The sequence below is a fragment of the Leptomonas pyrrhocoris genome, assembly GCF_001293395.1.
Source record: "Leptomonas pyrrhocoris isolate H10 chromosome Unknown, whole genome shotgun sequence".
In the NCBI taxonomy this organism is placed as follows: domain Eukaryota; phylum Euglenozoa; class Kinetoplastea; order Trypanosomatida; family Trypanosomatidae; genus Leptomonas; species Leptomonas pyrrhocoris.
Window position 1 is genome coordinate 114,459 of NW_015438382.1, and position 17,074 is coordinate 131,532.

Below are 17,074 nucleotides of genomic sequence, written 5' to 3' on the forward strand. Positions count from 1 at the left end.
GGTAGCGTCTACTATATATATATATATATATATATATACACATATTCACATACACACGTAACGCGCAGTCGTTGTCTTTCTCTCTCGCGCTCTCTGAAGGCCACCCCGATTATCCTCCCCGTATTGCATACCTTTCAGCGACTACATCAACGCTTGCCGCCCCTCCCAAGGTGAAATCTAGCGGTGGTACCTCTTCTTTTTTTTTCTTTTGGAAATCCGCATTTGCACTCCCACGCCGGTCTTTCTCCCACCTTGCGGGCGTCTCTCAGCGGAAGTACGCAGCCACGGCCGTCGTATCTCTCGGCTTAGTTGTTGATGTTATTCATGACACAGTTGTGACTTTATTCTGTATCTGCTAAATCAGCTCGATTATTGCTGCACCCCGCAGCTTTACTATTTGCTTGAATCTGAGGAATATATATATATATATGTTTTCTCTTGGAATTTGAAAAAAGGAAATACACGAAGAACACACGCAGTCACGCTCGCACATGATTCCGGGAGGCGTCAGTGGTCGAAGCTGGCGCCCTGTGGTGCGCTGCGCGGTTTTCTCTGTTTTATCCGTCTCGTCATGGCAGTCACGTCGCTGCCCGCGTACACCGCACGCTTGCCACGTAAGCGAACCGAGTCACGCACGCCTTGTACGCGGCACCACACTTCTCCAAGCAGCACGGCTGACAGCAACGTCGGCCCAGTCCTCCACCGCGCATTTGAATGCGCAGCGCTGCTACGTCACGTCCTCGTCGTCCGGCTCCTCCTCGCGCAATTCAGGAGAGGAGAATGAATCCTTCCGTGCAAGCCGCGGCAGCAACGACGGCAATTTGGCGGATGACGACGCGCGTGACGGCGCCTATCGAACCACGATGCCCTGGGAAACACCGGAGGAGTCGATGGAAGACTTCTACGCCGCCCTCGACGATCGACCGAGTCCTGTAACGACGCCAAAGGCGGAGAATTCTGGCGAGCCGGCCACCACGAATAGCAGCTCAAGCGTCCGCGCAGGAGAGGCGCAGGAGATGACGGGAACGCCGAACAACGACCAGACTAGCACTTGTGGTTCTTCTCCACAATACTCCGCCACTGGCAACGCGCAGCCGGGGAAACCCACTTCCACCGCAACTCCCTTTCACGGCAAGGACTCCATCACCGGCCCCAGTGATGCAGCCAAGGCAGCGCAAGGCACAGCAGCAGCAGCAGCAGCAGCGGGCGACACATCTGCGTACCGCGGTCCGTGGGATGACAAGGGTGCCGGTCTGGTCCGCCATCGCGTAGCGCAGTGGTACGTGCCGGGTTTGGAGAGGGAGCACCAAAGCAGGACAGCGGTGCAGATGGAGACGCCGGCCACACCGGTAAAGCTGGCCTCCGCCGTGGTCGGTGTGGTGAACGCGGCTCTGACCGGAACGTCGAAGAAAGGCAGTCGGCATGACCAGCCTGTGAGGGCAGCACCAGGTAATGCGCCTGCGACCCCGGCAACGGCCGTAGCGGCATCCGCCATGCCCACGCACAGCAAAGACTCACCAAAAGATCACGCAAGTGGCGCTACTGCGACAGAAGGAACATCAGGGGGAGAGAAGAGGTCGTCTGACGCCGCCGGGGACGTAGGAAAGGCGAGGCCCTCGCCTGCCGGCACCGCAGCGACAACAACGCAAGCGGCAGCTGCAACTGAAGCGAAGCCGGCTACGCTGGCTCACTCCGCCGGCGGCGCTGCCGCGCAGGAGAAGTTCAACGTAGCCGCCCCCTCGTCTGAGCACACCGTCTTCACGGTATCCTCGTCGTTGTCTACCGCTGTTGCGTCTGTTGCAGCTATGGATGTCAGGACGGACACGGCGGCAGCGAAGTTCCCAGCTAACACAAAGAAAGAGCAGACGGCGCCGGCGGCAGTGGACAAGAAAAGTGGAGAGGCGGAAGATGACGACGACGATGGCGATGAAGAGCTGCCTGAAACACTCCTCACCGTTCAGGCGAACCGCAACAAGCGTATCAAGCAGCTCCTTATGGCAAGCCTCGGCTCCGACTTTGCGAAGGCGGGCCTCGGCAACGACGGCGTGCGCACGAGCTTCTCCGTCGTGAACTACCAAACCATCAAGCAGCTGACGGGCCTCCCTCGCATCCCGTCCACGCTGCTCATCTCCTGCATGGTGGCCCCGGAGAACCAATTTCGCTGGATCGACATCTCCATGCACCCCACCGCGACCCTCAGTGAGTACAAGGAGGCGCTGGAGGAGGTGCTGCTCGGCCTGGGCGTCGACCGCACCATGGAGGAAGACTGCGCCGAGCCGATGCTGCTGCCGCAGGTGACGGTTGTGAAGGGGTGCTACAGCCTGCTCATGCGGTACGCGATCGAGGCCCCGGCGAACAAGCAGATGGACAGCTTTCAAGATCTCACGAACCGCTTCACCGTGTTTATGTCGCCTGTCAAGGTCATCACCGTGCACCGCACCCAGTGCTCGTACGTGGAGGAGTTGAAGCTGAACTGGCAGCATTACCTGTCCGGCAGGGGTCTAGACAAGCTGTCGAGTACACGCCACGAAGGCAGCGGGCTTGTGCCGTCGGGGAAGGACGAGTCGCCGATGCTGCCGGGGCAGCGTTATCTCTTGTACTACTTTGTGAAGGAGACGGTCGGCACCTTCGCGCAGGCGATTTCGAAGTGCATCGTCGAGTTCGACCGCTACGAAGCGAACCTCTTCAGCACGCAGCGCAATCGCTCGTCCATGGCACGCGACATCTACCACATCAAGCGCCGCGCCTCCGTCTACGGCCGTACGATGACCCTGACGCAAGACGCCTACTCGCACATCGCCACCGCGCTGCGCATTTCGAGTGCACAGGTCGGCTATCAGGAAATTATGCACGACCTCGCCCACGTCGAGTCGTTGGCCGAGGAGCTCAACTCCAACGCGGACTCGGTGCTACAGCTGCTGTTCCAGCTGTCGTCGTACCAAGTGAACGAGCTGATGCGGGTGCTGACGGTGTTCAGCGCTTTCTTCATCCCGCTAAGTTTTATTGCATCCGTGTATGGCATGAACTTCGAGGATCTGCCCATGCTGCACAACGAGTACGGCGGCGTCTTTTGTGGAATGCTGATGTGCACGGTGGCGACCTGCATTTTCTTGTGGTTCCGCTCCAACCGCTTCATCTAAATGGGAAAAGAAGGAAAAGGAAGGGGTGGGGTTCTGTTCTTGGTGTCTGCCTTGCCATCACAAGCACTCTGCCCTTCTTCTTTGGTGTGGGCTGGCGCCCCCCATCTATCACGTGAAAGCACACATATACATATATAGCGTGTCTTCTTTCTTTCTCTTGCAACTAGAGATGAAACGCCAAGTAGAACTCTCTTTCTCTCTTTGAACGGCTGCGTCGCATGTATTGGAGTTGGTTCAAGCGAAGTGCGAACAACAACAAATATACATATACACTTATAGACAGCTTCATTATCCCCAAACACGCGTTATCTCACGGTTGTAATGTCTCGTCCGTCCTCTCCCCCCCCCCCTCTCCCGCTTGTACCGCTCTCCGCTGTCACCGACTTTCTGCGTGAAGTCACCCACAAGGCTCTAGGGGTTTGCCGGAAGAATGGTAGCTCAGGCGTCCTGAATGGCGCGGGCGTGTGTTACTATTCATTACTTTTTTTTTTCTTGAAGCTACGGCAGGGATTATTGAGCGGCGGTGCTACCAGTGTTGCTGCCCAAGTGTACTTTGCCCGAAGTGGCGACGCTGCCGCGATTCAAGCTGTCCACTTTAAGCGCTCTGCCCTTCCAGCAAGGACAAACAAAGTCTCTGATGCGGTATCGGCGGCATTCGTTTCTCCCTCCCCCCTCCCTTCCTCCCCTCTTTGGGGCCTCTGTCTTCGTCAAACTATTTCCTTTCATTTTTCTGGGCCTACTGCTACTGTTGATGACGTCAACACTCGATAGGACGGCCTCTGCCCGTTGTACACACGTGCAAGGTCAAGGAAATATCGATATACTGCGTGTGTGCTACAGCAGAAAGAGGGTTTTTTCTCTCTCTCCAGCACCATCATGCTTCAACGCTCCGAGCTCCGCCTCGGTCTGGGCAAGGTCCTCTACGGTCCGCGTTCCACCCTACCTCCTGACTTCTACCGCTGCTGCACCGACTACTTCAATATTCGCCTTCACGAGGACACCTTCATTGGCATCCGCTCGTCGCAGCAGCGTGGCCTCTTCCTCTCTCCCGACCGTGCCGCACCCCTCCCGGCCAACAAGCCGTTAGCCACCATCCCCCTCAATTCCCTGTACACCTTATCGAACATCGCGAGAAAGCCAAACACGCTCCACGACGTGTCCGTTGCAGATGTGCGCAGCGCCATCCGCGACGACGAGTTCCGCATCATGGCCCCACAGTTCTATCTGGGCCTGCAGATGAGCGCCATCATCGCGAGCCTGCCCGATATCATGCAGTCCGAGTCGCAGGAGGAGCTGGATCGCGTGAGCGGCATCCTGCGGGCCGGCGCGAACCCCTACGCCCGCCTTTTAGACGACGAAGACTTCAGCGAGGAGTTTGTGTTTGGGATGTACGGCATGGCGCTTGACTCGTGGCAGCGCAGCAGCTACGAGGAGATGACGAAGAAGTACCATCTGGCGCTGACGTCCGTTCACGAGGCGGTAAAGCCGCCGTTTAAGTTGGAGCACTTCCAGCGTATTACGCGGCTGGTGCTTGCGCGGGTCGAACACGTGCCGCCGGCGGGCTACTACGACGGCAGTGCGTTGGTGCGAAGGATGCAGCGACGGTGGCGGCGGTGGAAGAAGACGCCTGACCCGTCCGATGTCGCGCTTGTGCCGTTCCTGGACCTCGTGAACCACAGCAACCGGCCGAACTGTGCGGTGCGGGTTGGGCCGTCGCCGGTGCTCAACGGAGCGGGCGCCATTACCCTCTTCTCGCTGCGAGACATTCAGCCCGGTCAGGAGCTCTGCCGGCATTACAACTTCGCACTGAACCGTGCGAGTGCGCTGTTCCGCTACGGCTTCCTACCGTTTGATCTCATCTCCGTCGTCGACCACGACGCCATTGACGAGTACCTGACGAAGAACGCGTCCATGTTCAAGCCGGAGTCGCAGGAGGAAGTGGAGAAGCGGGATCGTGAGCAGCGGGAACTGTCGCGGCTGGAGACGATCTTCCAAACAGCAAAGAGCAGCGGCGGTGGCGGAGAGGCAGCGAATGTCCCTGGCGGGCTAGCACCGGATGCCGCGATGGGCGATCGAATCTCTCGTCGAAACGAGTGAGAAGGGCCGGACGGGGGCGACGACGTGCATGTTTGCTGTGGGGGAGGGGAGGGGAACGGAGGTGATGCACGTCACGCAATGGAGATGACGTTTTGAGGACTTTCTGAAGTACCTCTCGTACGTTGCTCGGTGCAGAACTCTCAACTGAACAAAAATGGATGTCACGGGAAATCGACACCTGCTTTTGTTGTCTTTCAATGGACACTTTGGTAGGGCTTTCACGCACACGTCCGCTGCGGGGATGCAGTGCCACTCCATCTGCGTGCTGTCACCGTCAAAACGGTCTTTCGCGTTTACCGCGTTGTTGTTGCAGCGCAGCTCCGCTTGAAAGGTGATGACTTGCGGGCAAACTCCATCCGTGCCCGGCCCCCCCCCCCCTTTCGCACCTCTGCGGAACTCGCCTCACTCATCTCTCTCTTGTTCTCGGCCTTTTCCGTTCCTTTCTTCTTGCTGGGTTTTCTTCCTTTCACGGGAACACCGCGCTCTGCCTTGCCTCGGCGCTCCACACCAAGCAATCATTAAAAGAAAAGAAAGCAAAGCAGCAGCAGCAGCACGCGCTAGGTGCACGCCATTTGCACAATGGAGCCGGCGGTGAAGGAGAGCGTGAAGCGCATCCCGCTGCTCAAGACCAAGGCTGGCCCGCGCGACGGCGACAGCTGGACGACGCGCCTCAAGGAGGAGTACACCTCGCTCATCACCTACGTCGAGAACAACAAAGCGAGCGATGCGCACTGGTTCCAGCTGGAGAGCAACCCGCAAGGCACGCGGTGGTACGGCACCTGCTGGACCTACTACAAGAACGAGAAGTACGAGTTTGAAATAAACTTTGACATCCCGGTGACCTACCCGCAGGCGCCGCCGGAAGTGGCACTGCCGGAGCTGGAGGGCAAGACGGTCAAGATGTACCGCGGAGGGAAGATTTGCATGACGACGCACTTTTTCCCTCTTTGGGCACGCAACGTACCGTACTTCGGCATTAGTCACGTTCTCGCGCTAGGGCTGGGGCCGTGGCTCTCGATTGAGGTGCCGGCAATGGTGGAGGAGGGCTTCCTGAAGCCGAAGAGCGCGTCAGAGGCAGCGGCACAGGCGGCGTAGAGAATGCGTATATATATATAAGAATGAAAGGCGCAGGAATGATCAGCGTTGTTGCCGGGACGGTCGTCTTCTCTTCTTGTGTGTGTGTGTGTGTGTGTGTGTGGATTCCTCTGCCTTTTTAATGCAGTTCCCCTCCGGCACTGCCGCGTTGCATGGGGCAGCTGCGAACTCACCCCGGGGCGTAGCGCCGTACAAATCATTAAAACGCCCTCCTTGCGGTGGAGAAACGAGGGGCAGCGGAGAAAGAGGTGGCGAGAGGAAAGAAGCAGGTCGAAATAACGGCGCTTTGTATTAAATATGCCTTGGTCTTTATTATTACGCTGTCTTTAACTGTCACTATTATTATTGGTTGCACAGCTGATGGGCCGCCTGCGCTTTCGCTGTCGTGCATGATTCTCCTCCTCCCCCACCACCACCACCACAACCACAACCACAACCACAGGTTCAATGGTACAAAGCATCGCTCCTGCGTAACAGCTTATGCTTCCAACTGTCCATATCGCTTTATCAAATTCGACCTCCATTTGGGGTTTCTCTCCCTTCCCCTTTCATCCGCGCTCGGCACGTCACCATATCTCTTTACGCCTGCGTTAAAGGGTTACAACGAACGTACTGCATCGCTGAATCACCCTCGCGCGCTGGAGCCTCACATTCTCTTTTCTTCTTAGTGCGCGCAGACGCCTTTCTCTGTCCCTCTCGCCGTTCTCCACCCAGTCCCTCGCTCACCAAGTCAATAGAACTCTACCAGCCTTTTATTAATATTACTATTCTCTTTCCCGATCGTGTTCCTTCCGGGGGAAAGTCAAGCACCGCTTTCTTTATGCGAAGCACGTCTGAGAAAGTGGCTACGGAGGCGCAGGCAGCGGCGCCGCCGCCGCGCCAGTGGCACCGGCTGAGCGCCGCTGAATTCTACGTCTACGTGGTGGCCTTCCTGTGCGGCGTCTCCATGATGATGCCAGTGAACGCTGTCTTCTCCGCACCGTCGTACATCACAACCTACTACCTCTACGCAACGCACAATCCGGATTTTGTGCCGTCCATGACAAACTTCTGGTCTAATGTGATGACCTATTATAACCTGATCGGCCTGGTCACGTGCTTGGTGATGGAGCCGCTGACGCTGCTGAAGGGCTTCCGCCGTATCCCGATGCTGGTGCGTCTGCTTGGCGGCTTATGCATTCTTATTCTCGAGATTATCGTGCTGATGGCGGTTCCGGCTCGCGGCACGAACGAAGGCGGTGCGGTGGCTGCGATCTGCATGGCCGGTTTCATTGGCGGCTTCGGCAAGAGTATCTTCGAGTCCACGGTCTACGGCATGTTCAGCGCCTTCCCTCCCACCTTCATGGCGCTGTCGTGCCGGAGCTCACCGGCGAGGCTGCCCGCGTCCACCTTGCTCTTGACACCACCCAGGTCACCAAAGTGCAGACGAGCAAAGCTGTTGAAGCGGAGCATGACGAGGGCCACAAAGGTCGTCGCCTGAATGCCCACATCCAGGCTGTAATAGATGTAGGACTGCTTCTTCACGCCTTCGTAGTTGTCCGGCAGCGCCGCCTTCACGATGATTTGAATGAGAGAGGTAATCACACCGGAGATACCGACACCACCCATCATGGTGGAGGTAAAAAGGTGTCGACGACGGCGGTGGCGCGCAGCACCTCGTTGCTCGTCAGGCCACGATCCGTCGCTGCCGCCACCTCCGCGGCTTGCAGGCTCGTCTCCATGGCGTCCAGGTCGTTGACGGGCTGATCCCCGATCGGGTCCTCCTTCATCATCATCGCGGATTCCATCCGCAACTCACTGAGCTGCGGAGAGGGCTGGGCGCCGTCGATCTCGATAATACGAAGTGCTCCCACGCGTCTCGTGTGCTGCGAGGCATTTTTAGTATTTCTCGCGAACCGTCTGGGTCATGATGCTCAGCACCGTGCCGATCGTGCCGCCAATGAGGATCGAAATGCCCATCAGCGTACCCGCCACGACGCGCTTGCCATCGTTGTCGATGCCCTTTGACTGAGGACCCAGCACGAGCGACATGGAGCCGACGTAGCCGTTGGAAAATCCGAAGATGACCTCCGTCACATAGCCGTACGCCTCACTCGGGATGTAGTGGTAGGAGTAGAGCAGCAGCAGCGGCACGAAGATGACGCGAGCAAAGGACGCTGCCACGATGATCCATCGCCCACCGTAGCTCCGCGGCCACATGAACTTCAGCGACGGCGACCAGCGCCCCATCACATCACAGCAGTTGAAGAGAAAAACGGCGACGGTCGCAAACCACTTTGAGTCCGGGAACATGCCCGTCGCGATGTTTGGAAAAAGGAAGAGCGTAATCAGAAAGTTGAAGCCGCACGACACGAACATCCACTTGATGTTTTTCGATAACTACTGTTACTTTTTTTTCTTTCGGCATGCTTTAGCTTTTCTCCTCTCTCTCCCTTCCTCCGAAGTCGCAACCCTCCCACCGATGGCGCACGTATGGGCAGCGTGGGCGGACAGGCGCAGAAATCTTCTGCGCTGCTATCGTGAAGCCCATGCATACGCATATGCATATATTTGAGACCGACGAAGAGGACGGAGCAAAACGTCTTCTTTACATTTATTTATTTAGCTGTTTTTCCCCCTTTTTTTCTTTAATTGCATATGGCCACATCGTTCGTTGTTCTCTCCTTGTCTGAATCTGTTCTTCTCCCCTTCCTTCTGGAGAGAGCAAAAGAGAAAGGGAGGGGAGTGAAGAATTACTGCGTACATCTCTCTCTCTCCCTCTCCCGCTTGCAGGGTAGGTTGTACAGTACCTGCAGAGCGAAGGCGACGAAGGTGCTGTTGATTCGCCTGTGTTCCCCTTCCGAGTAGCTCGGTCCTTTCCTGCATTTAATGGATTTACAATTCAATGTCGTTGTTGTTGTTGATGTTAAGCAAATCGACAGCGATCAATCAAATAAGCGGATCAATCCAGTGAGACGGGTCTCTCCTTGTTTGTGGTGGTTGCACTGTATTCAGCTTATATAAATGTATATGTATAGTATAGTATGTCAAGCTCCACGGAACGAAGCGCTGACATATTTATATATTTGAAATCTTTCTGTTCTTTTCGTGTTGTAAACCGTCACTACCACCACCTGGTGGTAAGCTGAGGCTCACCTCTATTGTACTTCTCTTTCTTTCTCTTTCTTCCCACTGCGCTCGGCGTCTGTCATTTATTATTTCCATTGCAGCTGTGTAGGTCAGCGACGCGGGTCACGTGACCCGGTATCTTCTGTCGAACCCTCCCTCTCTCTTTTGTTTAAGCGATTATCTTCCCATACAAATGTCATCGTCTTCTCTTCCTTTTCTTTTCCGTCGTTGAACTCCCCTTGGTTTGTTTGTTTCTTAATGAAGCTGTGAAAGAGGTGCGTACACGCGTGCATGTATATAGTTGAAAACTGTAGTTAAATCATAGCACCAGACACACATGAGAAAGAAGCACCTGTTAGGTAGGTGTCTTTTCTCATCTTTCGTATCTTCACAGTGGCTGTGAGACTGTATGTGTGTGTGTGTGTGTTGCGCCCCAAGCGCGTGATTCACACACCCCACTGTGATAATTACCTGTTGGGTTCTGCTCTTTTTATTTCTTTTGGACTCCCTGCACTTTATCGCGCGGAAGCCATTGCAGCAAACTTTTCGAAGTTCTATTATTATTATTATTTCGTGTATTCTGTTGTGGACGTTCGCTGACCACATTGGCCTCTTCTTCATTTTCTCTCTTCTCTTTAGCTTCTAATGTTGTTGATAGTGCGGATGTGGCCTGTCCGTGCGGCTTTCGTACGCGGAGCTCAAATTTGCCAGGTCTGCTGGCAGCTGCATGTGCATCGGCGTGGGATAACGAGCACTCGGTGCCCCCGGGGTTGGAAATGGAAAACTTTTTTCTACATCAACTTTTGTCCGTTGGTGCTCAAAGCGACTTCTGTTAGGCTTCTTCGAGTCCTTTTCTTCTTTTTGTTTTCATTTTTGTTTTTCTGAAGCATCGTGAGTTTGGCTGGCAGCTCCCAACACGTAAAAGACTCGTTCGGTACAGCTTTGACGTACCACACTAGACCCAACGTCATCCGCACTGCGCCGTGGTGCATCAGCGTCCAGCCTCTCCTTCCCCGCTGAAACCTGACGGCGGTGCGCGTGTTAGCTCCTTTGTGTCTCTTTGTTGGTCTGTCTTTTTTCTTTGTACTTCCCGTCCTTCTCCTCCCCTCTCTCTTCCTCTCCCCCTACCCCCCCCCCTCCTTCACCTCTTGATGCGTCTGCATCGATACAATCCATATAGGAAGGATAACGACAAGACTCCGCAGCGCCTTTTTTCTGCTCTTCGCTACGCGAACGCACCGACGTACTTCCCCGCTGAAAAAGCATCGACTACAGCAGGATAGCCATGAAGTCTGAGACGGTCATTCCCGATCAGTCCGCTGCGCCGCCGCCGCCGCCGCGCCCGTGGTACCAGATGAGCGCCGCTGAATTCTACGTCTACGTGGTGGCCTTCCTGTGCGGCATCTCCATGCTGATGCCGATCAACGCCGTCTTCTCTGCACCGTCGTACATGTTGACGTACTACCGCTTTGCCACTAAAGACCCAGATTTTGTGCCGGCCATGACAAACTTCTGGTCTAATGTGCTGACCTACTATAACCTGATCGGCCTGGTCACGTGCTTGGTGATGGAGCCGCTGACGCTGCTGAAGGGCTTCCGCCGTATCCCGATGCTGGTGCGTCTGCTTGGCGGCTTATGCATTCTTATTCTCGAGATTATCGTGCTGATGGCGGTTCCGGCTCGCGGCACGAACGAAGGCGGTGCGGTGGCTACGATCTGCATGGCCGGCTTCATTGGCGGCTTCGGCAAGAGTATCTTCGAGTCCACGGTCTACGGCATGTTCAGCGCCTTCCCTCCCAGCTTCATGGCGCTGTCGTGCCGGAGCTCACCGGCGAGGCTGCCCGCGTCCACCTTGCTCTTGACACCACCCAGGTCACCAAAGTGCAGACGAGCAAAGCTGTTGAAGCGGAGCATGACGAGGGCCACAAAGGTCGTCGCCTGAATGCCCACATCCAGGCTGTAATAGATGTAGGACTGCTTCTTCACGCCTTCGTAGTTGTCCGGCAGCGCCGCCTTCACGATGATTTGAATGAGAGAGGTAATCACACCGGAGATACCGACACCACCCATCATGGTGGAGGTAAAAAGGTGTCGACGACGGCGGTGGCGCGCAGCACCTCGTTGCTCGTCAGGCCACGATCCGTCGCTGCCGCCACCTCCGCGGCTTGCAGGCTCGTCTCCATGGCGTCCAGGTCGTTGACGGGCTGATCCCCGATCGGGTCCTCCTTCATCATCATCGCGGATTCCATCCGCAACTCACTGAGCTGCGGAGAGGGCTGGGCGCCGTCGATCTCGATAATACGAAGTGCTCCCACGCGTCTCGTGTGCTGCGAGGCATTTTTAGTATTTCTCGCGAACCGTCTGGGTCATGATGCTCAGCACCGTGCCGATCGTGCCGCCAATGAGGATCGAAATGCCCATCAGCGTACCCGCCACGACGCGCTTGCCATCGTTGTCGATGCCCTTTGACTGAGGACCCAGCACGAGCGACATGGAGCCGACGTAGCCGTTGGAAAATCCGAAGATGACCTCCGTCACATAGCCGTACGCCTCACTCGGGATGTAGTGGTAGGAGTAGAGCAGCAGCAGCGGCACGAAGATGACGCGAGCAAAGGACGCTGCCACGATGATCCATCGCCCACCGTAGCTCCGCGGCCACATGAACTTCAGCGACGGCGACCAGCGCCCCATCACATCACAGCAGTTGAAGAGAAAAACGGCGACGGTCGCAAACCACTTTGAGTCCGGGAACATGCCCGTCGCGATGTTTGGAAAAAGGAAGAGCGTAATCAGAAAGTTGAAGCCGCACGACACGAACATCCACTTGATGTTTTTCGATAACTACTGTTACTTTTTTTTCTTTCGGCATGCTTTAGCTTTTCTCCTCTCTCTCCCTTCCTCCGAAGTCGCAACCCTCCCACCGATGGCGCACGTATGGGCAGCGTGGGCGGACAGGCGCAGAAATCTTCTGCGCTGCTATCGTGAAGCCCATGCATACGCATATGCATATATTTGAGACCGACGAAGAGGACGGAGCAAAACGTCTTCTTTACATTTATTTATTTAGCTGTTTTTCCCCCTTTTTTTCTTTAATTGCATATGGCCACATCGTTCGTTGTTCTCTCCTTGTCTGAATCTGTTCTTCTCCCCTTCCTTCTGGAGAGAGCAAAAGAGAAAGGGAGGGGAGTGAAGAATTACTGCGTACATCTCTCTCTCTCCCTCTCCCGCTTGCAGGGTAGGTTGTACAGTACCTGCAGAGCGAAGGCGACGAAGGTGCTGTTGATTCGCCTGTGTTCCCCTTCCGAGTAGCTCGGTCCTTTCCTGCATTTAATGGATTTACAATTCAATGTCGTTGTTGTTGTTGATGTTAAGCAAATCGACAGCGATCAATCAAATAAGCGGATCAATCCAGTGAGACGGGTCTCTCCTTGTTTGTGGTGGTTGCACTGTATTCAGCTTATATAAATGTATATGTATAGTATAGTATGTCAAGCTCCACGGAACGAAGCGCTGACATATTTATATATTTGAAATCTTTCTGTTCTTTTCGTGTTGTAAACCGTCACTACCACCACCTGGTGGTAAGCTGAGGCTCACCTCTATTGTACTTCTCTTTCTTTCTCTTTCTTCCCACTGCGCTCGGCGTCTGTCATTTATTATTTCCATTGCAGCTGTGTAGGTCAGCGACGCGGGTCACGTGACCCGGTATCTTCTGTCGAACCCTCCCTCTCTCTTTTGTTTAAGCGATTATCTTCCCATACAAATGTCATCGTCTTCTCTTCCTTTTCTTTTCCGTCGTTGAACTCCCCTTGGTTTGTTTGTTTCTTAATGAAGCTGTGAAAGAGGTGCGTACACGCGTGCATGTATATAGTTGAAAACTGTAGTTAAATCATAGCACCAGACACACATGAGAAAGAAGCACCTGTTAGGTAGGTGTCTTTTCTCATCTTTCGTATCTTCACAGTGGCTGTGAGACTGTATGTGTGTGTGTGTGTGTTGCGCCCCAAGCGCGTGATTCACACACCCCACTGTGATAATTACCTGTTGGGTTCTGCTCTTTTTATTTCTTTTGGACTCCCTGCACTTTATCGCGCGGAAGCCATTGCAGCAAACTTTTCGAAGTTCTATTATTATTATTATTTCGTGTATTCTGTTGTGGACGTTCGCTGACCACATTGGCCTCTTCTTCATTTTCTCTCTTCTCTTTAGCTTCTAATGTTGTTGATAGTGCGGATGTGGCCTGTCCGTGCGGCTTTCGTACGCGGAGCTCAAATTTGCCAGGTCTGCTGGCAGCTGCATGTGCATCGGCGTGGGATAACGAGCACTCGGTGCCCCCGGGGTTGGAAATGGAAAACTTTTTTCTACATCAACTTTTGTCCGTTGGTGCTCAAAGCGACTTCTGTTAGGCTTCTTCGAGTCCTTTTCTTCTTTTTGTTTTCATTTTTGTTTTTCTGAAGCATCGTGAGTTTGGCTGGCAGCTCCCAACACGTAAAAGACTCGTTCGGTACAGCTTTGACGTACCACACTAGACCCAACGTCATCCGCACTGCGCCGTGGTGCATCAGCGTCCAGCCTCTCCTTCCCCGCTGAAACCTGACGGCGGTGCGCGTGTTAGCTCCTTTGTGTCTCTTTGTTGGTCTGTCTTTTTTCTTTGTACTTCCCGTCCTTCTCCTCCCCTCTCTCTTCCTCTCCCCCTACCCCCCCCCCTCCTTCACCTCTTGATGCGTCTGCATCGATACAATCCATATAGGAAGGATAACGACAAGACTCCGCAGCGCCTTTTTTCTGCTCTTCGCTACGCGAACGCACCGACGTACTTCCCCGCTGAAAAAGCATCGACTACAGCAGGATAGCCATGAAGTCTGAGACGGTCATTCCCGATCAGTCCGCTGCGCCGCCGCCGCCGCCGCGCCCGTGGTACCAGATGAGCGCCGCTGAATTCTACGTCTACGTGGTGGCCTTCCTGTGCGGCATCTCCATGCTGATGCCGATCAACGCCGTCTTCTCTGCACCGTCGTACATGTTGACGTACTACCGCTTTGCCACTAAAGACCCAGATTTTGTGCCGGCCATGACAAACTTCTGGTCTAATGTGCTGACCTACTATAACCTGATCGGCCTGGTCACGTGCTTGGTGATGGAGCCGCTGACGCTGCTGAAGGGCTTCCGCCGTATCCCGATGCTGGTGCGTCTGCTTGGCGGCTTATGCATTCTTATTCTCGAGATTATCGTGCTGATGGCGGTTCCGGCTCGCGGCACGAACGAAGGCGGTGCGGTGGCTACGATCTGCATGGCCGGCTTCATTGGCGGCTTCGGCAAGAGTATCTTCGAGTCCACGGTCTACGGCATGTTCAGCGCCTTCCCTCCCAGCTTCATGGCGCTGTCGTGCCGGAGCTCACCGGCGAGGCTGCCCGCGTCCACCTTGCTCTTGACACCACCCAGGTCACCAAAGTGCAGACGAGCAAAGCTGTTGAAGCGGAGCATGACGAGGGCCACAAAGGTCGTCGCCTGAATGCCCACATCCAGGCTGTAATAGATGTAGGACTGCTTCTTCACGCCTTCGTAGTTGTCCGGCAGCGCCGCCTTCACGATGATTTGAATGAGAGAGGTAATCACACCGGAGATACCGACACCACCCATCATGGTGGAGGTAAAAAGGTGTCGACGACGGCGGTGGCGCGCAGCACCTCGTTGCTCGTCAGGCCACGATCCGTCGCTGCCGCCACCTCCGCGGCTTGCAGGCTCGTCTCCATGGCGTCCAGGTCGTTGACGGGCTGATCCCCGATCGGGTCCTCCTTCATCATCATCGCGGATTCCATCCGCAACTCACTGAGCTGCGGAGAGGGCTGGGCGCCGTCGATCTCGATAATACGAAGTGCTCCCACGCGTCTCGTGTGCTGCGAGGCATTTTTAGTATTTCTCGCGAACCGTCTGGGTCATGATGCTCAGCACCGTGCCGATCGTGCCGCCAATGAGGATCGAAATGCCCATCAGCGTACCCGCCACGACGCGCTTGCCATCGTTGTCGATGCCCTTTGACTGAGGACCCAGCACGAGCGACATGGAGCCGACGTAGCCGTTGGAAAATCCGAAGATGACCTCCGTCACATAGCCGTACGCCTCACTCGGGATGTAGTGGTAGGAGTAGAGCAGCAGCAGCGGCACGAAGATGACGCGAGCAAAGGACGCTGCCACGATGATCCATCGCCCACCGTAGCTCCGCGGCCACATGAACTTCAGCGACGGCGACCAGCGCCCCATCACATCACAGCAGTTGAAGAGAAAAACGGCGACGGTCGCAAACCACTTTGAGTCCGGGAACATGCCCGTCGCGATGTTTGGAAAAAGGAAGAGCGTAATCAGAAAGTTGAAGCCGCACGACACGAACATCCACTTGATGTTTTTCGGGTTTTACTGGCAACAGCGTTTTCTTCTTGCTTCCTTTTTTTGCTTTCCGTTGACCTTTAAAAATTGTTTTTCTTAAGTGTTTTATCTTTCGAAGAGGACAGCTGGCACAGCGTGGTGAAAAATCAGAAAGAGGGAGGAAAATTTCACTTGATCCGCGGAGAATCGAAAGACCTCCTCTGTGTTGGCGCTATTGTTTCCACAGACAGCGTTGCACCGCGCGAGGGTCGCGTTGCTGCGGGTAATCGAAAGCCAACGTCTTTTCCTTTTTCATGTACTGTCTGTGTAGTAACCTTTCCTTTTCCTATTTTCCTCCTTCTTTTGTGTTGACACGACTTCTGGGCTGCCGGGCAAGTTCTCCGAAACTCCAAGCAGCGAGATGGAAGGTTCATGACGTCTGCGTCAGCGCTTTTACTGTTATTATTGTTTGCGTCGAACAGGCCGTACTCGAATGTCCTTCCTTTTCCTTTTGTGCTGTTATTAGTGGCGTAATGAAAGCAAAGCGCACAAGAGAAGAGAGAAAGGAAAAATAAAGTGACCGTTTGTTGGTGATTGCTGGCATGCTTTGTCGAAGACGTAGTGCTCATTTGAGAATACATGTAGGAGCTCCTCGTTTCTCTATGTATATTCCCTCTTTAAGGAAGGCAAAAAAAAAAACCCACCTCCCTTTCCATCCTAATTCAGACACATCTACCCATCGGGGTTTCCTGGTGCAGATGCGGTTCAATCATACTTCTGTAACTATGCACATGTATGTACGATGCGTACTTCAACCTGTGTACCCGTATTATTTCTTTCCTACCGGGTTTATTATGTATTACCATTTTGAGAGCCTTTTACTCTTATTATTTGAAGAGTTGATCTTCAAATGCCAAAATATATATTAATGTAAATAATAATCCTGTGCGGGTCCGCGTCTGCATTTTTGTGGCGCATTCACCGGGGGGGTCAGCGGTGACAAGTGGATGCATACGTGTTTGTTTCATGGCTCGTTTGATAGAGTTTGTGTGGGTGTGTGTGAGGGGGAGGTGGGGAGGTGGGGAGGTGTATACGTTGAATCATGGCACTCCTCGACACACGCACCCGCGAGCAAGCACGGAGGGAAACACCGCAGATACGACACACGCGTACATTGTTTCTTTGTTGAGCAGGAAACGCGCATAAACTAACTCAATAAACTACTCTTCTCGTTAATACTTTCATTATTATTTCTATTATTGCTGTCGTCT

At 54.5% G+C, this 17,074-nt stretch overlaps 10 protein-coding genes across 11 annotated transcripts; 7 read left to right on the forward strand and 3 right to left on the reverse strand.

Moving 5' to 3' along the window:
* Positions 1-491: 491 nt before the first annotated feature.
* Positions 492-3,140, forward strand: ABB37_08750 (putative cation transporter; the record flags this gene model as incomplete). Its single annotated transcript, XM_015807852.1, has 1 exon — positions 492-3,140. One exon carries the CDS (start codon positions 492-494, stop codon positions 3,138-3,140), a length of 2,649 nt encoding a protein of 882 aa, XP_015653510.1.
* A 769-nt stretch (positions 3,141-3,909) lies between these two features.
* ABB37_08751 (putative mitochondrial hypothetical protein) lies at positions 3,910-5,237 on the forward strand (the record flags this gene model as incomplete). Its single annotated transcript, XM_015807853.1, has 1 exon — positions 3,910-5,237. Exon 1 carries the CDS (start codon positions 4,017-4,019, stop codon positions 5,235-5,237), a length of 1,221 nt encoding a protein of 406 aa, XP_015653511.1. The 5' UTR covers positions 3,910-4,016.
* Positions 5,238-5,747: 510 nt separating this feature from the next.
* ABB37_08752 (putative mitochondrial E2-like ubiquitin-conjugation enzyme, putative (UFC1)) lies at positions 5,748-6,332 on the forward strand (the record flags this gene model as incomplete). The annotated part of the gene is made up of 1 exon (XM_015807854.1): positions 5,748-6,332. Exon 1 carries the CDS (start codon positions 5,817-5,819, stop codon positions 6,330-6,332), a length of 516 nt encoding a protein of 171 aa, XP_015653512.1. The 5' UTR covers positions 5,748-5,816.
* A 594-nt stretch (positions 6,333-6,926) lies between these two features.
* Positions 6,927-7,812, forward strand: ABB37_08753 (putative Nucleoside transporter 1; the record flags this gene model as incomplete). Of its 2 annotated transcripts, none has more annotated exons than XM_015807855.1 (1): positions 6,927-7,812. In XM_015807855.1, the coding sequence occupies exon 1, from the start codon at positions 7,153-7,155 to the stop codon at positions 7,810-7,812; it is 660 nt and encodes a 219-aa protein (XP_015653513.1). In that variant the 5' UTR covers positions 6,927-7,152. The 2 variants fall into 2 exon arrangements, with proteins under 2 accessions (XP_015653513.1, XP_015653514.1); XM_015807856.1 differs by having other exon boundaries at positions 6,975-7,812.
* Positions 7,813-8,210: 398 nt separating this feature from the next.
* Positions 8,211-8,690, reverse strand: ABB37_08754 (putative nucleoside transporter 1; the record flags this gene model as incomplete). The annotated part of the gene is made up of 1 exon (XM_015807857.1): positions 8,211-8,690. The coding sequence occupies one exon, from the start codon at positions 8,688-8,690 to the stop codon at positions 8,211-8,213; it is 480 nt and encodes a 159-aa protein (XP_015653515.1).
* A 1,928-nt stretch (positions 8,691-10,618) lies between these two features.
* ABB37_08755 (putative Nucleoside transporter 1) lies at positions 10,619-11,382 on the forward strand (the record flags this gene model as incomplete). Its single annotated transcript, XM_015807858.1, has 1 exon — positions 10,619-11,382. The coding sequence occupies exon 1, from the start codon at positions 10,726-10,728 to the stop codon at positions 11,380-11,382; it is 657 nt and encodes a 218-aa protein (XP_015653516.1). The 5' UTR covers positions 10,619-10,725.
* A 398-nt stretch (positions 11,383-11,780) lies between these two features.
* Positions 11,781-12,260, reverse strand: ABB37_08756 (putative nucleoside transporter 1; the record flags this gene model as incomplete). The annotated part of the gene is made up of 1 exon (XM_015807859.1): positions 11,781-12,260. The coding sequence occupies one exon, from the start codon at positions 12,258-12,260 to the stop codon at positions 11,781-11,783; it is 480 nt and encodes a 159-aa protein (XP_015653517.1).
* A 1,928-nt stretch (positions 12,261-14,188) lies between these two features.
* On the forward strand, positions 14,189-14,952 carry ABB37_08757 (putative Nucleoside transporter 1; the record flags this gene model as incomplete). The annotated part of the gene is made up of 1 exon (XM_015807860.1): positions 14,189-14,952. The coding sequence occupies exon 1, from the start codon at positions 14,296-14,298 to the stop codon at positions 14,950-14,952; it is 657 nt and encodes a 218-aa protein (XP_015653518.1). The 5' UTR covers positions 14,189-14,295.
* Positions 14,953-15,350: 398 nt separating this feature from the next.
* On the reverse strand, positions 15,351-15,830 carry ABB37_08758 (putative nucleoside transporter 1; the record flags this gene model as incomplete). The annotated part of the gene is made up of 1 exon (XM_015807861.1): positions 15,351-15,830. The coding sequence occupies one exon, from the start codon at positions 15,828-15,830 to the stop codon at positions 15,351-15,353; it is 480 nt and encodes a 159-aa protein (XP_015653519.1).
* Positions 15,831-16,405: 575 nt separating this feature from the next.
* Positions 16,406-16,732, forward strand: ABB37_08759 (hypothetical protein; the record flags this gene model as incomplete). The annotated part of the gene is made up of 1 exon (XM_015807862.1): positions 16,406-16,732. One exon carries the CDS (start codon positions 16,406-16,408, stop codon positions 16,730-16,732), a length of 327 nt encoding a protein of 108 aa, XP_015653520.1.
* Between the last annotated feature and the right edge of the window lie 342 nt (positions 16,733-17,074).